General features: G+C 59.1%; 1 protein-coding gene across 2 annotated transcripts; it reads right to left on the reverse strand.

Annotated features, from left to right (window-relative positions):
- Nucleotides 1-10516: 10516 nt before the first annotated feature.
- On the reverse strand, nt 10517-21649 carry SCARF2 (scavenger receptor class F member 2). 2 transcript variants are annotated; one of them, XM_064480988.1, is made up of 11 exons: nt 21480-21649; nt 17002-17060; nt 16797-16898; nt 16045-16564; nt 15727-15945; nt 15461-15589; nt 14755-14858; nt 14560-14677; nt 14202-14317; nt 12959-13111; nt 10517-12199 (listed from the first exon to the last, which is right to left on the reverse strand). In XM_064480988.1, exons 1-11 carry the CDS (start codon nt 21647-21649, stop codon nt 11310-11312), a joined length of 2580 nt encoding a protein of 859 aa, XP_064337058.1. In that variant the 3' UTR covers nt 10517-11309. The 2 variants fall into 2 exon arrangements, with proteins under 2 accessions (XP_064337058.1, XP_064337057.1); XM_064480987.1 differs by having other exon boundaries at nt 14202-14332.
- Between the last annotated feature and the right edge of the window lie 1505 nt (nt 21650-23154).

The following is a 23154-nucleotide window of genomic DNA, read 5'->3' on the forward strand; positions in this document are numbered from 1 at the left end:
AAAGGCTCGTCCGCTTCCTGAAGCCGGTGCTCGGAAGCAGGGTCCAGACGGGCGCTCTCCTGGGCTCGGTGACTACACGGCCATGGTCCTGGACATCGGCCACCCTGCTGTTCCTCTGGTGTCCCCCAGGGCCACATCACGGCAGTCACGGCCATTCCTCCATGACAAATGGAAAGTTCTGTCTGACAACTGCTTTGGCAGAAGACAAATACAATCTAGGTTTGATCATTATCATACTCATTTTTATTTTAAAAGAAATTCAGACAAAAACACTTTGGGCCCTGGACACCGTGCCTGCCATCTGCCCTGTGGGACGGTGTTGTCCTCAGCTGAGAGCAGCACCTGATTACTTTACTTGGCACCTTTTCATAACCAGTGAGGTTGAATATGGAAGGTGTTCTTATGTTGGTCTTTCTTCTTTGAAACTATTTGAAATAACCTTTGGCCCTCTTTTCATGGGAGTCCTGACGTCCTTTTATTTACATAAATTTTGTCTTGTGATCATACAAGTAACACATGTCATATTGAAGGAATTTGAAAAAAATCAAATTTATAAGAATAAAAATGATTCAGTACCTATTCACAGGTCATGACCAGGAGATGCATTTCCTTATGGTTTTTTCTCTGCGTGTAAATACGTGCTCTTTCTTTTAAAACAAAACTGGATGCATACCCCACGTGTTATTTTTATCCTGCTTCATTTAACATTTTATGACAAGTGTTTTCCACATTACAGAGTATTTTTGAAAAACGTTACTGGTGGGTACATCGATACTTGTGTTAGGGTTGTGTCCTGACTTACCTGTTCCTTTACTGCTGAGCATCATGACTGTCTGTGCCAGCAGCACTTCTGAAGCATAAAAGTAAACAGGCAAGAGGCCGTGAACAGCAAGGCTGTTTCTGGGCTGAGCCCACACTCAGCTTCTAGTTACGCTCACCTGGTCCCGAGAGAGTTTTTCTGCACCATTGCCAACATTTGGCATCGTCTCTCATTGTTAATAGCTGCTGTTTTGATATATGAAGAATGTTACTTGTTCACTTTCCATAATTTCGGGTCAAGATGGCGGAGCAGTAGGACCATGAGCTACTCTCTTCTTGTGATTACAACAAAACCACAACCAACTGCTGGACAGCCATAGAGAAAAAAGACTGGAACTTAGCAAAAAAGATCTTCAATTGGAAATATAGAGAGGGAACCACAGCGGGATGGTAGGGGCGTACTCGTAATATAATTGGGCCCCATACCTCCTGGGTGGGTGAAGCTGAAGAACAACTAAGTTGCAGAGGCTCTCCCACAAAAGTGAGAGTTCTGAGCCCCACATCAGGCTCCCCAGCCCGGGGTCCCAACATTGGAAGGAGGAGACCCCCGGACACCTGGTTTTGAAGGCCAGTGGGGCTTAACTCCAGGAGACCATGGGACTGGAGAAAACGGACTTCACTCTCTTGGGAAGTATACACAGAATCTTGCATGTGCCAGGTCCAAGGGCAGAACATTCTCCAACACCATATACAAAAATAAACTCAAAATGGATTAAAGACCTAAATCTAAGACTGGATAATGTAAAAACTCCAAGAGAAAAACAGAGACAGAACGTTCTCTGACATAAATCACAGCAACATTTGGATCCATCTCCTAGAGTAATGGAGATAAAACATAAATGGGATCTCATCAAACCTATCAGCTTTTGCACAGCAAAGGAAACTACAAACAACCAAAAGGACAACCTTACAGAAAGGGAGAAAATATTTGCAAGCAAGGTGGCTGACAAGCCTTTTCAATTTCCGGAATATACAGACGACTCATACAACTCAATAACAACAATGGAAAAATTTAAAAATAAATAGGCAGAAAATCTAAACAAACCTCTCCAAAGAAATCACACAGACGGCCAACATGCACGTGAAAAGATGCTCAGCATCACTATCAGAGACATGCAAATCAAAACTACAGTGAGGTATCCTCTCACACTGGTCAGAATGGCCATCATCATAAAGTCTACAAATGTTAAATGCTGGAACGGATGTGGAGAAAAGGAAACCCTCCTACACTGTGGGTGGGAATGTAGTTTGGTGCAGCCACTATGGAGGAAAGTATGGAGGTTCCTCAAAAAACTAAAAATAGACCTACCATATGATCCAGCAGTCTCACTCCTGGGCATATAACCAGAGGGACCCCTAATTAGGAAAGACACATGCACCCCAGTGTTCACAGAAGCACTGTTTACAATAGCCGAGACATGAAACAACCTAAATGTCCATCAACAGATGACTGGATAAAGAAGCTGTGGTATATTTATACAATGGAAAACTACTCAGGCATGAAAAGCAATGAAATAATGCCATTTGCAGCAACATGGATGGATCTAGAGATTAGTACACTAAATGAAGTCAGAGAAAGACAAATATATATCACTTATATGTAGAGTCTTAAAAAATGACATGAATGAACTTAGTTACAAAACAGAAACAGATTCAGGGACATAGAAAACAAACCTATGGTTACCAAAGGGGAAACAGGGTGGGAAGGGATAAGTTGGGAGTTGGAGATTTGCAGATACACACTACTAGATATAAAATAAACAACAAGGTTCTGCTGTACAGCACTGGGAACTACAGTCAGTATCTTGCAGTAACCTATAATGAAAAAGAATACATATATGTATATGTATGACTGAAACATGCTGTACACCAGAAATTGACATTGTAAACTGACTATACATCAACTAAAAAAAATTTTTTTTAGAGAAGAAAATTTAGAAAGCCAGGTATTTAAAACCAAGTAAGTGGCCCCCATGTCCAAAAGGAAGTCCAAAGCTGATTTTCCATTATCACAGCCCCCCAGGGGCTCTGGGCAGGAGACAGTATTGGACGTGACAGGATTTAAAGGAGTCCCTGGGCCCGTCTTCCATGGTCACCATCATTGTCAGCTCAGGCACCTGGCGGGCCACACATGTTTACCTTCTTCAAGAGTAATTTACCGTAGGACACTCTTAAGATGTGTCCCTCCTGTTTGTAACATGCATGTTGGTGGGGCGCCACTATCGGGTGCCCTATCTAATGGGGGCTCAAGGCCACCTCCCCTTGGCTGGGTCCCTTGTGGGGTCCTCAGTCCGGTCCAGCTTCTCCCTGGGTCCAGGTCGCCGCCAGCAGCATAACCTGTTTTCTTCTCCATTGTGCCCTTTTCTCCTGATCTTGGTCTCTGCCATTAAGAACTCTGAAGAAATTACAGGGGGAGAGGATACAGCTTAGCGCTAGAGCACATGCTTAGCATGCATGAGGTCCTGGGGTCACTCCCCAGTACCTCCATTAAAAAAAAAGAAAAAGAAGTTTGAAAGAATTGCAACAAGTTGAGACACACACATTCCCTAAAGCCCCTTCCATTTTTCACAGTTTCTTCTGTATGTCGGGGTCACGCTGCCCAGTGCAAGGCATACTGGTCAGCTTTAAATTCCCTGGGGCCTCAGGGTCTACCATATCATCTGTAGGCTTTTTTTTTTAATTATTTATTTATTATTGTATTATTTAACTATTTTGGTGTGGGGGGAGGTAATTAGATTTGTTTATTTTGGGAGGAGGTACTGGGGATTGAACCCAGGACTTTGTGCATGCTAAGCATGTGCTCTACCCCTGAGCTGTACCCTCCCCTCATCTACAGGCTTTAAAGACCCTTTCTAGAAATTCTGAAGGCTCCTCATTCAGTTTCTGCTTTACTTCATACTTTATTAAGGCTTGTCGCAGCACCCTGTTCACAGTCCTGCAAGAAGGCAGTCTCTACAATGTTCAAGTCTCAGCCAGTCCCCCGTTTGGATGTGCTCCAGGTACAGCTATGCCTGCAGCAGCCCAGGCCAGGTCGCCAGGGGCTTCTGCACCAAGCAGGCCTGCCTCCTCCCTCCCTGGCTCCATCCAGCACCTCTCACTGAAGTGAGGAGGGTACTTGAATTTCAAGGTCGGGTTGTGAGTTGCAAAGATAGATGTAAGAAGATTTTCTGTCCTCTGTGGTCCCCTCTCTAAGCTGGCACATGGCTCTTCCAGTTAAATGAATCCCTGGACCCTGATCCATCCAGCATTCACACCTCCAACGGGGACTTACCGGAATGGATGCTGACCTGCCGAGTGTGGGGAGCGCCCTGGCGGGTATGAGAGAGGGAGACCAAGACCGCTCCTATTCCTCAACCCTGAGACATCATGGTGGGGAGAGTTTGGGACTGGGGGCGGGACTGTGGCCTGGCCATCACGGTGGCCTGGCCATCACGGTGGCAGAGATTCCACTAAATCAACAAGTCGTGTTCTGTTGGCTCTCCCTTCCTGTGGGGCCATAACGCTGCGTCTTCGCACAGGTTTATTCCGATGCAATAACATAAAAGGCTGCACAGAAGGCATTTCATCCCATGTTTCTTCCCACTTATAAAATACATCTATTTATTTATAAATTATTTATTTATAATAAATCCAGTTACAAATTTGCACTAGAACTTAAGGATCCATTTTCAGGCCGTTTTGCTCCACAATCTAAAGGATATTGTGGTCACACGTTGTGCCCCCCAAATATCATCTTTTTCTTATGGATTCATAACTGAAAATCACCTAGTTGTGGAGAATGCAGCCTAGAGGGCTGCCAGGGAACTGTAGAGACTCTTCCTGTTTTGAAGGGGCTTGGTTCCAGGTGGTCACAGTAACAGTCTCCCTGAGAGTCCTTATCCATCCCCAGTAGCCAGTTCTTAACAATTAAAGAGTATCAGACACAAAAAAGACCAGAACAGACAAGACCAGAAGGCATAGCCCTGGGTCTCCAGCCCAAGCCGGGAGAGACTCAGCAGCTGCAAACCCATGGTTCTCTGCTGAAACCTGCACGTGGGCCTCCGACCCACGATCAGACAGAGTTGCCAGGGCACAAGTGCATTTTTGCAACGAGGTTGCTCACAAAAGATTTCTTCTAGCAGGGAGGGCAGAGCTCGGTGGTAGAATGCTTGCTTAGCATGCAAGAGGTCGTGGGTTCAATCCCCTGTACCTCCATTAAAAATAAATAAATAAACCTAATTACCTCCTCCCCCCAAAAAGCCCAAGATATCTCCCAAACCCAACCCCCTCCCCCCAAACCATCTCTTTGCTGCAAAATTAAACTAAGGACGAGGAGTTCACGGGGAGGTCCGGGGATGGTCCTGGAACCAACCAACCAGGCAGCTGTTCAGACTCATCCACAGGCTCCCAGTAACCTCCAGGGCCCCAACTTACCTCCTGGCCAGCCACCTGATTTGTTACCTAACCGGTTTCATCTTCCCGACATGCAGCAAATTAAAAACGCTGAGATGCCGAGGTTTGCAGCAAAGTGAAGAGAACCAGCCCCAGACCTGCCTCCCGAAGGCAAGGGGCTGGGGAATTCATGGGAGGAAGAGTGAAGGAGCAGGGTGGTCTGCGGGGAGGGCTGGGGAAAGGTCACGGAGCAGATGCTTGCACAGGCCCACTGGAAAGCGGGTGGGCCCATGCACTCATAACCAGCTCAGCTCAAACTAGACATCAAACTGGAAAACCACCCGGGGAAACACCTAATCGTTTGGGCTCCATGCTGCCTGGAGGACGCGCAAGTCTAAACCAGCCTTGATTGGTGCAGGCAGGTGGAGTGGATGAGACAGATCGCCCTCAGGTTCAGGTCTTTAACCTAGAATCTCACCATCAGGTGAAATGCCAACCTGAAACACCATGACTGATTTTTTACGTTAATAAACTATCTTCATAGGCCCCGTTGGCTAAGACTGAAAAATCCAGGCTGAGGGAGGAGGGTATAGCTCAAATGGTAGAGTACATGCTCAGCATGCATGAGGTCCTGGGTTCAATCCCCAGTACCTCCTCTAAAAATAAATAGATAAGTAAACCTAATTACCACACCCCCAAGAAAAAAAAGAAAAGAAAAATCCGGGTTGGATGCTGAATTTCACCAAATACCTGAACATGCCTCAGGAATGACCTTGTGGGTCTCTCTGCGTGCTGGAGATCATGAGTTTATCTAACTGCATAGCATCTTTGTGTTATCAGGATAAACCCCTCCAGCCATGGTTAACCTTTAGTGTGTGCGGACTTGCCTCTCCAGAGCTTGGGGTGCAGCTAGCAGAACTGTCCAACGATGAGCCCAGTCTTCACTCTGGTTTTGGCTGGAAATAACCACGAGTGTTGGGGGGGGGTCCTCCTGATCCATGGGGGCGTGCCCAGCGTCACTTGGCTGTGCTTGGCCCAAGGGCTGTCGTCTCTTGTTCAAAAAAAAAAAAAAAAGGAATGAAGAATGAAGTGGGGGTGGAGGATGGGATGGAACCCATGAAGACCCCCCCAGTATACAGGGCGTCTGCAAGGAGCCACATCAGATGCTACCAATTTCTGGGTAATGGGTTAGGACCCAGTGTTCATCTCCTGAATGATTAGGAGGACAGACACATGACTTTCGTAATCAGGACAATTTCCACTTTGAACAGTAGAATGCAGGGTCCATAACACTTCCTGGGGCCCCTCTCCAGAACAACAAGCCTTCTGGAGTCAGAAGCAGGAGGGAGAGGTGGGGGAGGCACTGGCCAGGCCCTGACTGCCTCCAGGCAGGGGCGTGCAGGCAGAGCCTAGATGGTGACAGGAGTGCCCACCCCTCACCCAGCCTCCCAGGAGCAGCAGAGAGCAGAGTTCCTCTCCTCTCCTCCCCTCCCCCTTCAGCCCCTGACAACCTCTTCTCTACCTTCTGCCTCCTTTACGCAGCACAATGTCACCCACAACCCTCCTGGGTCAGAACATCCTCCTTCCTGCAGCGAGCACGTTCACTTTTTTTTTTTTCAGTTTTCTTGAGGGGGAGGGTTAGGTAATCAGGTTTATTCATCTATTTATTTTTTAGAGGAGGGACTGGGGATTGAACCCAGGACCTAGTGCATTTTCAGAATGCGCTCTACCACTTGAAATGTACCCTCCCCTACCACTGTCCCTTTTGAAGGGACACATGCTCCCGCGCATCGCCCCTCAGGGGCAGTACCCCACCCCCATCGCGTGCCCGCAGGACCTGGAGCAGAGAGTTAGGGACCCTTCTGAGGGGAGCGGTGGTGGGGTAGAGGGGCTGTGGTCCCACCTGAGGATCCGGGCCAGGTGCATACGACATCTCAGGTGATATCACCCCCGCGTCACGCAAAGCTAACACTCAGCCTCTGGCTCTCTGCCGGGCGGTGCCTACTTTGGGGATGGTCTGGGCCCGCGACCCTGCCTCCCTGGGGACCCGAGGGCGCCGGCTCTTCTCGAGGGCTGTTGGGCGCTTCCGCAGACGCCCGCTAGGTGGCGCCGTCGTTGCGCTCCGCCTCGTGGGCGGCCGGGTCGGGGCTCTAGACCCGCGGCGTGCCCACTCCTCCGGGCAGCACAGCCGCTGGGACAGCCCCCTGCTCCGTCTCCCCGACCAACACTCCTGCGCTCCACCCTCGCCCCTCCAAATGCCTGCCAGGCCGTCAGGAAAAAGACACTGGACGCAGCTGAGATGCCCTCCAGGAGGCGAATGGATGTGTAAACTCTAAGTCCAGACTGCGCAGGAGTATTCCGGGCTAAGAAGAAATGAGCTCTCCAGACAAAAGACATGGAGGAAAGTTAAATGCATGTTAGAAAGAGAAAGACGCCAGTCTGCAGAGGCTGCATCCTGTGTAATTCCAACTCTAGGACATTCTGGAAAAGGCAAAACCCTGGAGACAATTAAAATCTCAGGAGTTGCCAGGGTCGGGGGAGAGGGAGGGGTGAAAGGTGGGGCAGAGGGGATTTAGGGCAGCGGCACTGCTCCGTGGGACACCGCAGTGGTGGACACACATCATTACACGTTTGTCCAAACCCGCAGGCTGTACACCGGGAGTGACTCCTGATGGACACTGGGTGACGATGACGTGTCATTGTAGATGTGTCAGGTGTAACAAATGTCCCCCCTGGTAGGGGATGTCCATAGTGGAGGATGCTGGTGGGGGGAGAGAGTATGTGGGAGATCTCTGCACTTTCTGCTCAATTTGGCTGTGAACCTAAAATTCCTCTAAAAAATAAAGTCCATTAAAAAAAGGTAAATTAAAGTGAAAAGGAAAAAAACACTGAAAAAATGGCTAAGAAAATATGAACTTTAGTCTGTTATGGTATAATGAAAACGGAAGGACTGAGGATGTGCTTTGTTTTTCTGTTAAACCATATTCCGTATTCCACTACTTAGCTTTGACCTTGGTCTCAGGAGGTCAAAGAGCTGAACGCCTGATTTAGCATCATTCTGGCGTCCTTGACTACACGCTCCAGCATTGTAAGAAATTCTCCAGTCTCGGCAGGGAGGGGGTAGCTCAGTGGTAGAGGGCGTGCTTAGCATGCACAAGGTCCTGGATTCAGTCCCCAGTACCGTCATATTAATTAATTAATTAACTAATTGAAATAACCCGATTACCTCCTCCGCCACAACGTGTGTGTCCCGTGTTTCTGTGCATCTGGTGGTGGATGTGTCCATGTCTTGATGGAGGGTATATGTGCTTGTGGAGTGAGTGCCCCCTGGGTGCTGCTGTGGCGTCTGGCCATGTGTGTGTATCTGTGTGTGTGAGTCGTCTGTGTCTTTCTCGACGCTTCTGTAAGTTGGAGGGGTTGTGTGCATTGCAGGGTTGTGTCTGGCTTGTGTCCCCACATTGGGGGGTGTTGTGTATGTCACTGAGTCCTTTCTGTTAGTGTGTCTCACAGGGTGGCTGTGCTCTGTGCTCCAGTGGTGGCTGCGCGTTCATGTTTGTTTCGGTGTGTGTGTCTCCTCTGGTGGCTCTCTTTCCTCTGGTGTGTGTGTGTGGTGTGGCAAGACTTCTGTCTCAGCGTTTCTGTGCGTTTATTTTGGAGAGAGTGTCTGATTCCATCCGGTCCAGGGACATGAGTACTGGCCGTGAGTATCTCTCCATCCTTCTTTGGATCTGGCTGTAGGTGTGAGTACTTTTCCATTTGTGTGTGTCTGTGTGCATCCATGTGCGTGTGTACGTGTAGCTCTGTCTCCATGTGATGTGTGTTCCATCCCCATCTGAAACCCAGCGAGGCTCAGGCCTTCTCCACATTCCTCCCGCTCCTTTGTGTTCTGTGCTACAGAAAATATTTGCGTTTTCCACGACTCATAATTTTTCCTCCTCAATCGCTACCAGATGTGGGTCCTGTGGTCCCCGTCCCCATGGCAACGGAGGTTCCAGCAGCCGCGGTTCCCTTCTGTGGCGCCTGCTCCAGGAGCTGGCACCGCTGTAGGCCCCAGGGGGTGGGGAGGGAGCAAGTGTCGGGCAGGGGATGGGGAGGGGGTCCCCATGGCCTCCTCCCCAAGTGACTACCTAGATCATCCTGGGTCCTGCCTGGTCTCCAGGCCACAGCATCTGGCCCACAGGGTGCCCCTGCTCTGTGAGACTCCCAGGGCAGTGGGAGGAGGGGCCCCAGGAAAGGCCTGGCCGATGTCCCCACTCTGGTCACCCCACACTGTGCTGATCCCTTGCTGGGCCCAGATGGCTCCTCCTGGCTGACTTTAAGCCTGTGTTCTCAACCCCAGCAGCCAGCATGGCCTGGTGCTGGAAGAGATCTGGGCCACAGTGGGGAAGATGCCCGGCTGGTTCGAGGGAAGCTGTGTGCCCAGGGATGGAGAGCCTGCATCCCACGTGCTGCCTGACTGGGCCAGATGCAGGGACTACGGCCACGTAAGCCTCGCCAGCTGTCCCGCCTCTGGCATGAGGCCATCTGCACTCAGGTGGCTCAGCCCCTATCCGGGTTGCTGACATTGACCTCCACGTGGCATCCAGCCAGAGGGCAAGAGATGTGCCAGGTGATCCTGAGCTGCCAGCATGGCTCAGGCTCCTGTGGTGCTGGGGGCTGCAGCGTGGGGGTGGGGAGATGACTGGAGGGCGGGTCGAGGCTAGGCGGGGTTGGGGGGGCTGCCTGTGAGGCAAGCTAGGGCTCTGGGCCAGGAGTGCTCCCCTCCCTCTCCCCACTCCTCCCCAGGGCGGGTGGGGTGAGTGGGCCAGAATTTCCGGCTGAGGACAGGGAGCCCATTGAGACGGACAGCAGGGCTCTGTGCAGTGCCAGACTGTCTTGTTTGTGCCAGACACGGCCTGGCTGGAGGCTGTGCCCATGGCCCACTGCCCCCTGGCCCCAGCCTTTGACCTGCCCCAGCCACACCAAAGAGCTCAGAGCCCCATGTGTAACAGCAGTGGCCAGCGGGGAGAGCACAGGTCAGAAGCAGCCCCACGCGCGGGCCCCTTCCTTGCAGCCAAGGGCTCCACCCTATCTGTGCCAGCCAACCCTTCATCCCAGGCACCAGCCCTGATAAGGCAGGCCAAGCTGGGTGCCCAGTAACTGGATGAACACCTGAAGGATGTACAGATCCATTTCCAACGTTGTCCTGGAAGACCCACACCTGGGCTCCCAGGTTCCACTTCCTTCGAGGGGTTCTGGGGGTGTGTGTGCAGGCTGGAAGTCACAAGTAATTTTTTTCAGGGCTCAGCCTTGTCAGAGGCCCAGCATGTAGGAAGCACTCAAGGCACAGGGGAGAAAAAGGCACTTTATTAAAGCTTTGGCCAAGCCCCTACCGGGAGGAGCCCATCCTGGGGCACCCAGACGGGGTGGGAGCAGCCCTGCCGGGGGCCTATAAATACATCTCCTCAGGCCAGTGGAGTCATCGCCCCTTCCCTTGTATTCCCAGGCGTATGGAGTAGTGGGAGGCCATCAAAACCAGCTTGACAGCTGAGGGGCCAGCGCGGGGGGAGGCTGGGGCAGGGGCAGCTGGAAGTGGGGTGCTGCCAAGCCCCCTGAGGAGCAGAGACCAGCCCTCCTCCCCAGGCTCTGGTCAACCAGATGCCCTGGGGCTCGGCCAGTGGGAGCAGCCTTTGGCTAGGGTCAGGGAAGGGAGCCTCCAGCCAGAGGCACCAGGCCCTGGCCAATGAGAGGCAACCAGGGCAGAAGTGCTTCTGGCCTCAGCCAAGGAGAGGGTGGCCCCAGCCAAGGCACTCTTGGCTAATTAAGGAGTGGTTTCCAGGCAGAGCCCTCCTGCCCTTGGCCTTTGAGACCCAGGCCTGTGGGAACCCTCCATAGTGAGGCCATTGGAAGAGGGGGCCAGCTAAGCGCCTGTCAGGCCTTGGCCAGTGGGATGGGGCTTTGCGCCTGAGCGCAGGGCCCCATCCAGGAGGGCTGCTGGGCCCAAGCCAGTGAGATGCAGCCTCCCGCCAGGCTGCTGAGGCCAAGGCCCCGCGGGAGAGGCTGGGCGCACGGAGACGCGGGGTGGCAAGCAGCGCTGCTAAGCCGGGGAAGCTGCAGGCACGGCCGGCCGGACCGCCCTACTACAGGGTGGGCGCCCCTGCCCGGCCCGGCTCGCCCGCCAACTCCCGGCCCTTCTTGCGCGGCGGCTTCTGGATGGGGGTCTTCTTTCGGGGGGTGTCGACTCCAGGCGCGCCGCCGGCCACTTTTTCAGGCCCTGTGGCCTCGGGCGCGCGGGCCGGCGAGGCGGGAGGCACCGAGCGCTTGGCCTTCTGCGGCGGCACCGGCTTCTCTCGGGGGCCCAGGAGACCCTCGGCGCGGCCCAGACTGCGAGTCTTGTCGCGCAGCTCGGCGGCTAACATGGAGGCGGCCTCGGGCGCGCTGCGCGGGGGACCGCCAGCGTCCGTGGGCTCGGAGAGGCCTGGGCCACGGCCCCGCGCCCGAGCCCGGGGCGGCGAGGGGGCGGCTAGGGCTGGCCCCTCTTCGGCCAGCCCGGGGTGCCGCGGCGTCGGATCCCGGGCCCTGGGGCTGCCGGGCTCTTCTGGCTGTGCCGACGTGTCGCTGGGCGTCCGTTTCCTCTTGCTGGGGCTGGGCGCCGCCTCGGGAGCCGCGGGCGGCGGCGAGGGTGCGCGGGCGGCGGCGGCGGCGCCGTGCTTGCCATGGATCCAGGACACTTTGGGCTTGGTGGCGGGGTCGGGTGGCGGCGGCTTCCTGCGCTCGGGCGATGGTGAAAGCGACAGGCCTCGGGCCTCGCCCCGGACCCGGGCCGGCCGGGCCTCCCGCCGGGCCACGCGCGCATAGAGCGCCCCGCTGGGCCCGTCCCCGCTCGACGCTGACCGCTCGCTGTCGGAGGACGCGGGGAGGGGCGTCGCCTCCTCCGCGGGCACTGGGGTGGTCACGGGCGCAGGGGACAGCGCCAGAGCCTCGGCAGGGGCGGTGGGGGCCTCCGCGTCCCGACTGTCGGTTGCCGCCTCTGATAAGGCAAGAGAGGGACGGTCACCGCCTCCAGAAAGAATGTCCTCCAGCCTCCAGGTGCAAACCCTCGACTTTCCCCCCCCCTCCCCTCCTCTTCCCCGCCCAGCTGGCGCTCAGCCGCCCTGGCTTCCAGACACGCCTGGCACATTCAGAGCACAAACCACAAACTCAGCTCAGAGCCCGAGGGCGGAGGGCTGGCGGAGAGGGACACGTTTCTGGGCTGGAGCCCCAACTTCGGCCTGGCCTCACACCCCTCCCCCACCACATCCCCAGCCTGCGGGGCCACCATCATCACATTTGCCCCTTCAACACCTCCCAGGGGACTCACTACCCTTCAAGAGAAAGGCCTTCAAAGGCTCAAAGGTTAGTTACCTGCCCAAGGTCACCCATGGGGATGCTCAGGGGAGGAGCGAGGCCAGAATCCCAGCTACTCAGGTCCCTTCCTGATTTTAGTGTGTTTAAGGTGGAAGTGTGCCCCTAGATCCTGAAGACCCCGCTTCTTGCCTCCTCTGCCCACTGCTACCCAGGCCCAGAACCTTCTTTCTCCCTGGTGTCCCCACATGAGAACCTGGGTGGTGGCTGGAGACAGGAAAGCCCACCTGCTCCCGAAGGCTGCAGCCTCCACTGTGTGTCCCACCCCCAGTAAATGCATCACCACGCCGTCCTCCCCATACAGCCTGTCGATTGGCGCACAGACATCTTCTCAACTGGAACCTTTCACTGGGTTGGAGTGAGGCCCGAGCAGAGGGGTACTCACCCTCGTGGGGTACGCAGTACACGGGGCCTTCGTCCGTGGTGTCAAAGGAGGAGAAGGAGGCCCGGGAGGACCACGACGGTGAGGGCTGCTCCAGCCCCGAGGGTGGCTCCAGGAAGCTGCAGTTGAGTGTGTTGTCCAGGTCGTGATGGGCCACTGGGAGGGAGGGAAGCACCAATGCCAGGAGCCCTGCCCTGTCCTGCCCTCACCTATACCCTCCTGCCACAAAGGATGGAGTGACCCCCACCAGCCCTTCCTAAGACGAGGGGTGGGACAGGCAGACACACCAGGCCAGGACAGGAGAGTCGCTGGAGGTGGACCCAGTAAAGAGAGAGAAGAGGGAACAACGTACGCAAACATGCAAGGCCAGGAAGCTGACTGAGGTCGGGCGGAAGCTTTGGGAAAACAGAACAGCTGCTGGGAGTGGCCCCCAAGCCATGCTGCAGACCCTGCCTTGGAGTTGTTTTTGTTTTTTTGTTTGTTTGTTTGTTTTTAGCCCAAATGTGCAGTGGCTGGGCCACCCTTTGGCTTGGCCCATCTCAACAGGCTGCACCCCCAGCATGGCTTATGCAGATGTGGACCCTATATTGGGGAAGTCCCAGAGGCTCGCTGACCTGTCCCTCTCTCACAAATGGGGTGTGGGGGCCAAAGAGCCCACTCTGCTGAGTGGCTCCCAGGGGCTTACTTGGTTGTCCCCATCTACCTCCCAGGAGACTTCATCGCCCTGTCCCCTCATCTTCAGAAACAAGTGAGAAAGACAGAGTCCACCTCTGGTATGTGTCAGTGCAGACGGATGGAGAGAAGCCTGATGTAGGGTGGGGGGCTGAGGGGCCAGTCTGCCCACTTTCCAGGAAAGATCCAGGGCACTGCTGGAGATCCAGGCCGGGGGGCGGGTCTCCTTGTGGTAAGGCATTCTAATGCACAGGTGCCCGCGGTCGCCTGCAGCTCGGCACCAGGACTGACATTGTGTTCCCTTCCACAGACGGCGGGGGGCCTGCTGCAGCCCCACCGCACCCAGGATGCAACCACTCACATTCACAGACAGGGCCCACACCTGCTGCACGCCCAGGACTCCTTCCTTCCTCCTGAGGCTTTCCCCCTTTGCTTCCCCAGGTGGCATCTCCCCACGCCCATCCAAGTTGACGCTCAAGGAGCCGCATTTCGTACACCGACCCCATCACACCCATCTCCCAGCAGCCTCCTGCGTCGGGGGTATGCCCCAGAGACTCCGGGCCGTCATCCTTACCTACGACCTTGGGCAGCTTCTGCCTGCGGAGCGGGATGCGGGGCAGTTTCATACTGATGCGGCTGAAGCGCCCGCACAAGCGCTGCGGCGCCTTCTTCCTCCCGAGCGAGAGCTCCCTGCGGGGGCGTGGCCTGAGTGAAGGGACGGGGCGTGGCCAGAGGGGCGGGGTGAGCCCTTGGGAGCCAAACCACAGCAGGGGCGGGGCCTGAGTGGAGGGGCAGGCCCGGCGGGGTGATCTCGGCGGGAACCCAACTGCGGGGAGGGCGGGGCTCCCCAGGAGCTGGGCATGGAAGGGCGGGTAGGGCCGCAGATCCTGCGCTGCCGGGACCCGGGAAAGGGCGGGATCCAGAAATCTCACCCGCGCGCGGGGTCCTTGCCGCGGCAGGCGCAGCAGCAGCCGAGTAGCGAAAGCAGCAGGCCGAGGAGCAGGGCGAGCAGCGCGCCCGCGCCCATCACGCCCTTGCGCTGGTTGGTCTCTGTTGAGGGGTGGTGCACAGGGTCAGCGGAGTGCCAGCAGCCCCCGCGCCCCCTCCGGGTCGTCCCACCCACTCACCCAGGCGGCAGGCACCGGTGACCGGGTCGCACGAGTCCTCGTGGCAGCTGCAGGCCTGGGCGCAGTCCACGCCGTGAAGCCCGGGAGGGCACGTCAGGTTACAGCTGCGGGGGTGCGAGATCAGGGAGGGGCGCGGGGTCTGGGAGGGCCACGCGGCCATCGGTGACGCCTTCTGCCCTTGACAGCGCATCCAGCCAGCCCCGGTCCCAGGTTCTCTGGCTCCGTTCTCTAGGGACTGAAGCCCACCCCCAACCTCTAGCACATCCTGGGCGATCCATGCATTGGAAACGAATGTCTGCACTCCAGAGGGAGGGGGTCTGGGGACTTGCTGCGGTCACCCCGGCCGCAGTGCCCATTCTGGGACTGATTCCCGTGTGGGGGTAAGAGGGATGCAGGCTAGACCCTTGGCTGTACGTGGAGGTCCCTCCTCTCTCCACAGCATCTCGAAGTCACCTCGACCCTGCAGCCCTCAGGAGCCCACTGATCACAGGCTGACCTGGTCGCTAGTTCTTGTTTGGGCGCCGGCTGCATCCCAGGGCAGGAAACTGCCCCAAAGAACCTATTGTTACTTCCTAGCTGAAGTTAGGGGGCCAAGGGCCAAGCCTGGGTCCCACCTGGTTGGCCAGCCCCAGCAGCATCTGGGGTCTGGCTGGAGCCCCGTGCAGGATACGGGCCCCCTCACCCCTTTGGGTCCCCAGGCACTCACTGGGTCCCGTGGACGCCCGGGCTGCAGAGGCAGCGCCCAGACTGGAAGTCGCAGTGGCCGCTGCCGCAGTCGGCGCACACGAACGCGCAGTCCTCGCCGTAAGTGCCGTTGCTGCACTTCGTCTCGCACCTCGGAACGCGGGGAGGGGGCGTCAGTGGAAACGGGACAAAAGAACCCTAAGCCCACAGAGCCCTCCGCGGAGGGCAATCGGGGGAGGCCAGCAGGAGGCTGCATGTCTGGGGCCGATGTAGACACGGGTTGCTCACCGGTCACCGATCCAGCCCGCGTTGCAGCGCGTGCACTTGCCGGTGACATGGTTGCAGGAGTGCCCGTCGCGACACGGCGGGCAGCGGTGGCCGCAGCCCTCGCCGTAGAAGCCCGAGGCGCACGGCTGGTCGCACTTGGTGCCATTCCAGCCGGGCTCACACGTCAGGCAGCGGCCCTCGGCCACCGTGCATGGCTGCTGGCCTTTGCATTGGCCGCATCTGGGGAAGGGGCGGGAGGCTAGGCGGGGCCCGGGCCGCCTCACCCCCGCCCCCTCGGCGGCCCACCCCTCCTCCTCCCCAGGCTGGGCCTACACTTACCGACGGCGGCAGCCCAGACCGTAGAAGCCGGCAGGGCACGGCTCGCGGCAGTACTTGCCCCGGTAGCCGGGCTCGCACGCGCACGTGCCGTCCACCGGGTGGCAGCGGCCGCGGAAGCACTGGCAATAGCGCTCGCAGCGCGCGCCGAACGTGCGCTCCCGGCACTGGCAGCGGCCGCTCTGTTGCTCGCACGGCGACGTGTTGCAGGAGCACTGATTGTTGCAGCTGCGGCCCCACCAGCCTGAGTGGCACAGGCACGCGCCCGTCTGTGGGTCGCAGCGCGAGGTGGCGCTGCAGTAGCACGCGCTGGCGCACTGCGCGCCCCACCAGCCAGGCTCGCAGCGACACGCGCCGCTCCGCGGGTGGCACGCGCCGTGCTGGCACTGGCACGCATGCTCGCAGCGTGAGCCCCAGCGCCGCGCGTGACACGTACACTGGCCCGTCACGTCCTCGCACTGCCCGTGAGGGTGGCAGACACACAGCTCTTTGCAGTCGGGGCCCCAGAACTGGCGCGGACATTCTGCAGGGCAATTGGAGAGGGTGGGAGGCCCAGGCGCTCGCGAGAGGCCCGGGACTCAGCGGCAGCTGCCCACGTCCCACCCACCCAACTCTGGGGACCCGCCCCCAAGCCGGATCCTGCTCCCGAACCAGACCCTGCCCACTCGCAGGCCCCGCCTCCCGCTCAGGCCTGGCCCATCTCTGGGATCCGGCCCCACTGCCTCGCGCCCTCCCGGATCCGGATCCGAGCTCACTGGTGTCGCAGTTGGCACCGAAGTAGCCATGGCGGCAGCGGCACTCGCCCGGCCGCACGCACACCTCGTTCTCCGAGCACGTGGAGTTGCCTTCGCACACCGCTGCGGACGAGAGGGGCCGAGCTGCCGCGTGTCCAGCCCCCACTATACCCCCTCCTCCCTGTGGGCGCCGCCGCCTGCCCAGGTCCCAGGGTGCCCCACTCACCGATCCCACACTCGTCCCCCTGCTGCCTCCAGCCGGTGCAGCAAGTGAGCTCCTGGGAGCTGCAGGCAGAGAGAGAGGGCCTGAGCCCCAGCCCCAACCTTCGTCCTGCTGGGACCCCAGCAACCTCCACCTTGCCCCAGGGAGGTGGTTCTCAAGGCCTTGCTGTGTACGGGGGTTTCAGAGACTCAAGCAAATAAGAGGCAAATTCCAGCCCTTGAGAGGGGACACTGGAAGGCAGCAGAAGGCAGACCTCCTCCAAGAACTTCCCAGTCCCCTCTGCAAGAGGTCTCGACACTCCTCCTGATCCCCCTGTCTGTGCCTTCCTCCCTCATCCACTAGGCCCAAGAAAAAAGACCCCACCTGTCCTGAGAGAGGCAGCAGTGAAGTGGGACAGGGGAGAGGTCCTTGGGCCTCAAGGACCTACTCATGCATGGAGGTCTGGGGCCTCCCTGGGGGTAAGGGCTTGGCCAGATGGGTGTCAGGGATCCGTCTGCAACATGACCTGGACAGCGCCAGGACTGGTTGGGCCAGACAGGCACATCTGGATGCCCAGGTGAGGCTAAGCACTAAGGCAGATGGGCAGCCTCCGAGAGAGGTGAGTGTGGACACAGGAAGGTACCCACTTGGGGAGGGCAGGGTACACCAGGGAGTCAGCCACCAGAGGAAGGAAAGTAAACCTGAGGGCTGCAGAGCGCCAGGGCTTGGGCTGGAGGAAGGCGATATTAGAACATCTGTTTATACTTTTATAAAATCTTGTTTAATTTTATATGGCTTTACAAGGTACATGATGTTACCTCAGTAGCAGGTAAAAAGTTTATAACTGTCCCATCTCGGGGTGGTGCAGCCTCCTAAGCACTAGGCTGATGGGGTGTGTGGGCACAGAGGTTCGGAGGCCAAGTGAAGCCACAACCATCGAAGGGGCCTTGAGGGCTGAGGTGGGGTGTGTCTACACTGTGGGCAAAGGAGGCTGAGAAGGGCCAGACCCTCAGGCTGTAGGTGTGCAGGGTCCCATCAGACCTAGAACTTCAGGTAAGTCCTAAAGACACAAAGCAGCCATTCACACTTTAGAGAAAAGGAGAGGGCCTCTCGGGAAGGATGCGAATCTGGAATGGGGATGTGGTGGTGGGAGGAGGTGGGGAGGAGCCTGAGGACCCTAGAGGTCCTGGGAAGGGAAAGGGGGCAGCTGTTCCACATCATGCCCCTCAGAGGATACCCCCCAACCATTCCCAGCTCGAGATGATTGCCCCACCCTGGATGGGGCCCTGGAACCCAAGAGAGGCCCTCTCCCCCAGAAAGGGCTTGATTCTCCTTCGGGCCAAAGATATGGGACCTGGGGAATGGGACCCGTGGAATCCCGAACTTCCAGGAATGGGCCAGCTTCTTTTCCACAAATAAAACTGGAAACTAGAGATGGGAACACTAATTTGGCCTGGCTTTCCCTGGCCCCCAATGTCTCCACCCACCCAGCCCTGCCCTGGGGCTCCAAGGTGCCCATTTTAGGGGGACCCAGGTCTGAGGGCCCATCACCCTCCTCCCTCCTCTGCCAGTCTGAACCGAGGTCTCTGGATGGAGAGCCTCTGTGGCTGGCCCTCCTGCAGGCAGCCTCACCAGACAGCCTGCTGGGATGGCCCTGGGAGCACTGACCACCCTCCCTCCTGGATGACCTGGCGGTACAGCTCTGTAACCAGGTTGGGAGTCTGGTTTTAGGGCCCAACTAAGCTGAGTTTGATGCCTGGGTCTGTGTGTGACCTTGGGCACAGAACTTAACCTCTCTGAGCTCCAGCCTCTTTATCTGTAGAATGGGGCCCATAGGTTTGGCAGAGGGATTAAGGAGCCCAGATGTGTCCAGTGTTTGGCACAAACTAAGAGCTCAGCGAAGGCTGTAGTGGGCTCTCCAGCTCCTGCTGAGTAGGCTCCAGGAAGCCCCTGAGTTCATTTGGTCCCCTGAGCATGGCTGGCACCCAGGCCTCACCCCAACAGAGCTAACACCCCTGCCCCTCTCCCGCAGGACAGAGCCCACATGGGTTCACTGAGAACTGGAGGTGGAGTCTGTGGGATCTTTCCTTCCTGGAAGGGCTGGCCATGCTGCTGCAGGCTGTCCTCTCCACAGACACTGTTACTGCCACTGAAGATGCTGTGATTTAAGCTGTGATCTTGAACCTGCCCACCTGGGCAAAGCTCCCCAAGAGCACTGCCTGCTCTGTGCTAGTGTCCATCTGCATTCTCTCCCCCGCCAGCCAGGAGGCTCCTCTGCTGCCACCTGGGACCCCATGCATATCCCACTCTCCTCCTGCCCCGCTGGGCTCCCCTCCTCTGTCTACTCTAGCTCCTTAGGGAAGCTCCCCAGTTTCTATCAAGACACTGACAATGCCTCGGAGCCCTCTGGGGGGCCCTTCTCCCCACTACCTCCCCCTACCCTGAGTCTTCCCCCTCTCAGGGTAAGCCATGTCATTCCAGGCTGGGAGGCTGGGACTCCTCTCTCATAGAGCAGATCCATCGAGCAACACGCAAGCTTGACCTCCCAGTGGGGTCTAGGATGGGGCAGGCCACTTCCCCCTCCCCTGCCCCAGCCCTGTGAAAGCTGCCCTCACTCTCCCTGGTTCTCTCCCACCTTCTGCCCTCCCGCCCCCAGTACATCTGCTGTAGGGCTCTGCGTCCTCTCCCACAGATGAGAGAGGCCCATCCCCGTCCACTGGGTCTCCCCATGTCACCCAAAGGAAACAGCACTCCCCAGCTAAGCACCTCCTCCCAGCCCTTGCTAGATGTCAGGTGACTCATTCTAAGGCTCCTCCAGACAGGGACAGCGGCTGCCCTGCACCAACAACAGGCCTGCACATGGGATTTTACTGATGAGAGCATCTCCTCTCCCTGGTCCTCCTGTCTCCAGGGGAGACAACTGGTAATGAAAGAAATGGCCCAGACCCTGGGTGTCTGTCCAGAGTGCCCAGAGTGGCTGTCCTTCCCATTAACCAGCTCCACACAGGAGTAGTCGTCCCCTCTCCCCTTCAGGATGTGGGTACCATAGCCAACCCCGTAAGACAGGGGCAGGAGCAGTCCCAGAGAGGTTAAGCGGGGACCCCACTCAGATGGGGAGAGGTGGCACCAGGATCTGAAACTCAATCCAGGCCAAGCCCCTGGCTACTGGAACAGGCTGCCTCCTGGGGAGGTCTCCCGGCAAGGGGGAATGGGAGCAGGAGCCTGACAGCTCCAGCTCGCCTTGGGATTCCCCAAGTCCGGACCTCCACGGGGAAGAAGGGCTGAGGTGGATGGCCTGGGCCGGCGGCGATCGTGCCCTCCCCTTCTCCAGGCGGCCCCGCCTGCCACCACTGCTGCATTCCTGGGGCCGGGGAGGCCCGGGAGGCCCGGGAGGCGGCGGCGGCGTCGATGTGAAGCAGATGGCGGGCCAGGCCGGCCCCCCGCCCCGGAGGCGGGGCTCGCAGCGGGGAGGGGTCTGCGCGCCTCGGGATTCGAGCTCGGAAACCCCGCGCGGCCCCTCACAGCTCCTTGTCTGCGGCGACCGCCCTGCCCCCGGACGCGGCCTCCCTAGGCCCTGCGGCCAAGGGCGACCCGACCGCACCCGCGGGAGCCGGTGGCCGCCTCTCCGCGCCAGGACACCCCCACAGGCCGCCTCCTTGCCCCCGCGCGGAGATGCCCTTGACCTCGCACTGGCCTCTGACAGACCGACCAGGTCCTCGGACTCCAGCCACCACTCCTAGGTCCTGGCCTGCGCTCTTCTGCCTCTGCACAGGGTCTGGGCCCGCTGCCCTCCGGCAGGGCCTGTTCCCTCCTGTCCCACACTGGCTCCCCGAGCCGGCTCCTCGCAGGGCCCCATCTCTGCGCCGCCCCTCTGCGCACCGCGTATCCGCACCCGGGAGTTCTACATCTTGATGCCGGCGCACGTCATTGTCCTTTCGATTCCCTCTTCTGGTCCACTCTGAGTGTAGGCTCCTCGGCGCCCACCTCCATCACCACCCTCTTCCCACCCGCGTCCGCACTTTCTAAGACACAAATCTGTGAGTCCGGCTGGCCTCCAGACATCTCCGGCTCCCTCCTCTCAGGAGCCGGCTCCATCACTCCTGGACCCTCAGCCTCTCTCTATCCCGGCTCTAGCCACGCTCATGTGCCTGGGCTCTTGCACATGCTACGCCGTGCCACGGGCTTGGAATGCCCTTCCCTACTTCCTACAGCCTTCCCACCCGGGCCCAAGGGTCCCTTTCTCTGGATCTGAAATCTCGGACACCGTGTGTCAGCCCTCCGGGCGCCCGCTGCCTCCGCGCTCCCCTCCCTGACTCCTCGTCCGGGGTAGCCTCGGACGCACCGTCGTGGCCCGACGCCCGGGCTCGGCCTGGAGCGGAGCCGGCGTCGTTGAGGGCGGCCCGAGGAGCCCGCAAGTCTGGCGCAGTGAGGTCTCGGGCGCCCCCTCCCCCGGGCCCCGGGTGTCCCGTTCGGCCCCCTCCCCCAGCCCGGCCGGCTCCTACCCGGGCGCGCGGCACACGTTGCGACCGCGCGGGCTCAGCTCCTGGGGCGCCGCGGGGCCGGGCAGCAGCCAGAGCAGCAGCAGCAGCAGCGGCGGCAGCAGCGGTGGCGGCGGCCCCCCGGCTCCCCGGCGCCGCGCCGGCCCGGCCCCCCGGGGCCCTGCGCCCTCCATGCGGCGCGGGGCAGGCGCGGGGCTGGCGCGGGCGCGGGTGCGGCCGCAGCGAGAGCGGCCGGAAGCGGAGTGCGCGGCCGGGCGGGGGGCGGCAGGAGGGGCGCCGGGCCGGGCAGGAAATTCCACATCGGCTCCCTGATCCCGGGCCAGCCGCGGCCGGCCAGGCGGCAGCGCCCGCCCCGCGCGCCAGACCCCACCCTCCGGCCGCGCCACCGCCCCTCGGCGCGGCCCCCGCCCCCACGCGGCCGCGCGCAAACTTGGGGGCTAACTGGAGGGGGCCCGCCCGGGGAATCCCGGTCGCCGCGCCTTTCCCTCCCCTCCCCAGACACCCGCCAGAGAAGCCGCCCCTGCGCGCTCACTGCGTGGCCAGGCCCGGGGCGGGAAGGGGGGTGGGGCCGAGGCGCGACGCACCGGAGCCCCCTGGCCAGCAGCGCCTCGGCACCGGCCAGGTCAAGGCCGCAGGCTGGCCTCCGCTCCCACCGCGAGGCCCTCGGAGTGCCCGGCTGTGCGGTCAGCTCCTCCCGCGCGCGGGGCGCAATCAAAGCCTGCAGCGACGGCCCAGCCGGATGCTTGAGGCCTGTGGGTAGACTCGGTCTGGACCAGAGGCCTGGGCGAAGGGGGCCCCATAGGGACCAACCGGAGAGATGCCAGGAGTAGAATGGCCCCGCACGGCCCCGAGAGAGTGTGGAGGTAAAGGCAGGTGGGGCAGGCAGCGTGAGGCAGCGGGACAGATCCAGGACAGACTCTGCAGCCCTTGTCAAGGCGTGAAGGTGGGCTGGGGCCTGGGAGAGAGATTCTGCTTGAGAAGGTTACCAAGGGAAAAGTCCAGAAGGTGGAGTCAGGGCTGGAGGCATGGGAGCTACTGCCTCAGGAGGGGTAGGGTGACAGCCCAGAGCACAGCAGGGACAGCAGAGAAAGGGGAGCGGGACTGAGAGGAGCAGGGCCTGGGGGACAGGGAGGAAGAGGAACCCTGGGCCTGGGAAGTGGAGGGTGCCAACCCAATCCCCTTGGAGCAGGGAGAGGGGCAGGCCTAGGGATGGAACAAAAAGGGGGTGGCCAGGTCTCAGCCAAGATACTGCTCTTCTAAGGACTTGAGAGCTGGCAGAAGGGCCTGAGCAGAGAGGACATCCGGCTTCTCCTGGGGAGCAGGCTGCACACACCTCCCTGAAGAGGGGAGAGCCCAGGCCCTCTCAGTTATGCGGGGGTAGGGGTCAGGGAAGGTGGGACTGGAGGAGGGGACTTGGGATAAGGGCCAGTGAAGGAACCAAGGCCATGGGCATCAACAGGCTGGCGGAAGGCTGGCTGGGAAGGAGCAGACTGGGAGCTGCGGAGGTTGGAGCCCCTCACTCAGCCATGCAGTGCAGGAGGGAGCCAACCGTCAGGGTTGGGGTTGGCAGGGGAAGGGCACCCATGTGGTCGTGACCGCACACACTCCTCTGGGACCAGGAAACAGGCCAACCACTTCCGGGCAGCCGTGCCTGGGCATGGCCCTGACCTCAGCAGTG

The sequence above is a fragment of the Camelus dromedarius genome, chromosome 31 (genome assembly GCF_036321535.1).
Source record: "Camelus dromedarius isolate mCamDro1 chromosome 31, mCamDro1.pat, whole genome shotgun sequence".
In the NCBI taxonomy this organism is placed as follows: Eukaryota; Metazoa; Chordata; class Mammalia; order Artiodactyla; family Camelidae; genus Camelus; species Camelus dromedarius.

Excerpts from the sequence above, each read along its gene's own strand:
- SCARF2 (XM_064480987.1), bottom strand. The coding sequence starts at position 21,649 with ATGGAGGGCGCAGGGCCCCGGGGGGCCGGGCCGGCGCGGCGCCGGGGA. Across the intron at positions 17,061-21,479 it reads AACGTGTGCCGCGCGCCCGG|CTCCCAGGAGCTCACTTGCT; the intron begins GTAGGAGCCGGC and ends CTCTGCCTGCAG. Across the intron at positions 14,333-14,559 it reads GGCAAGGACCCCGCGCGCGG|GCCACGCCCCCGCAGGGAGC; the intron begins GTGAGATTTCTG and ends CCCTTCACTCAG.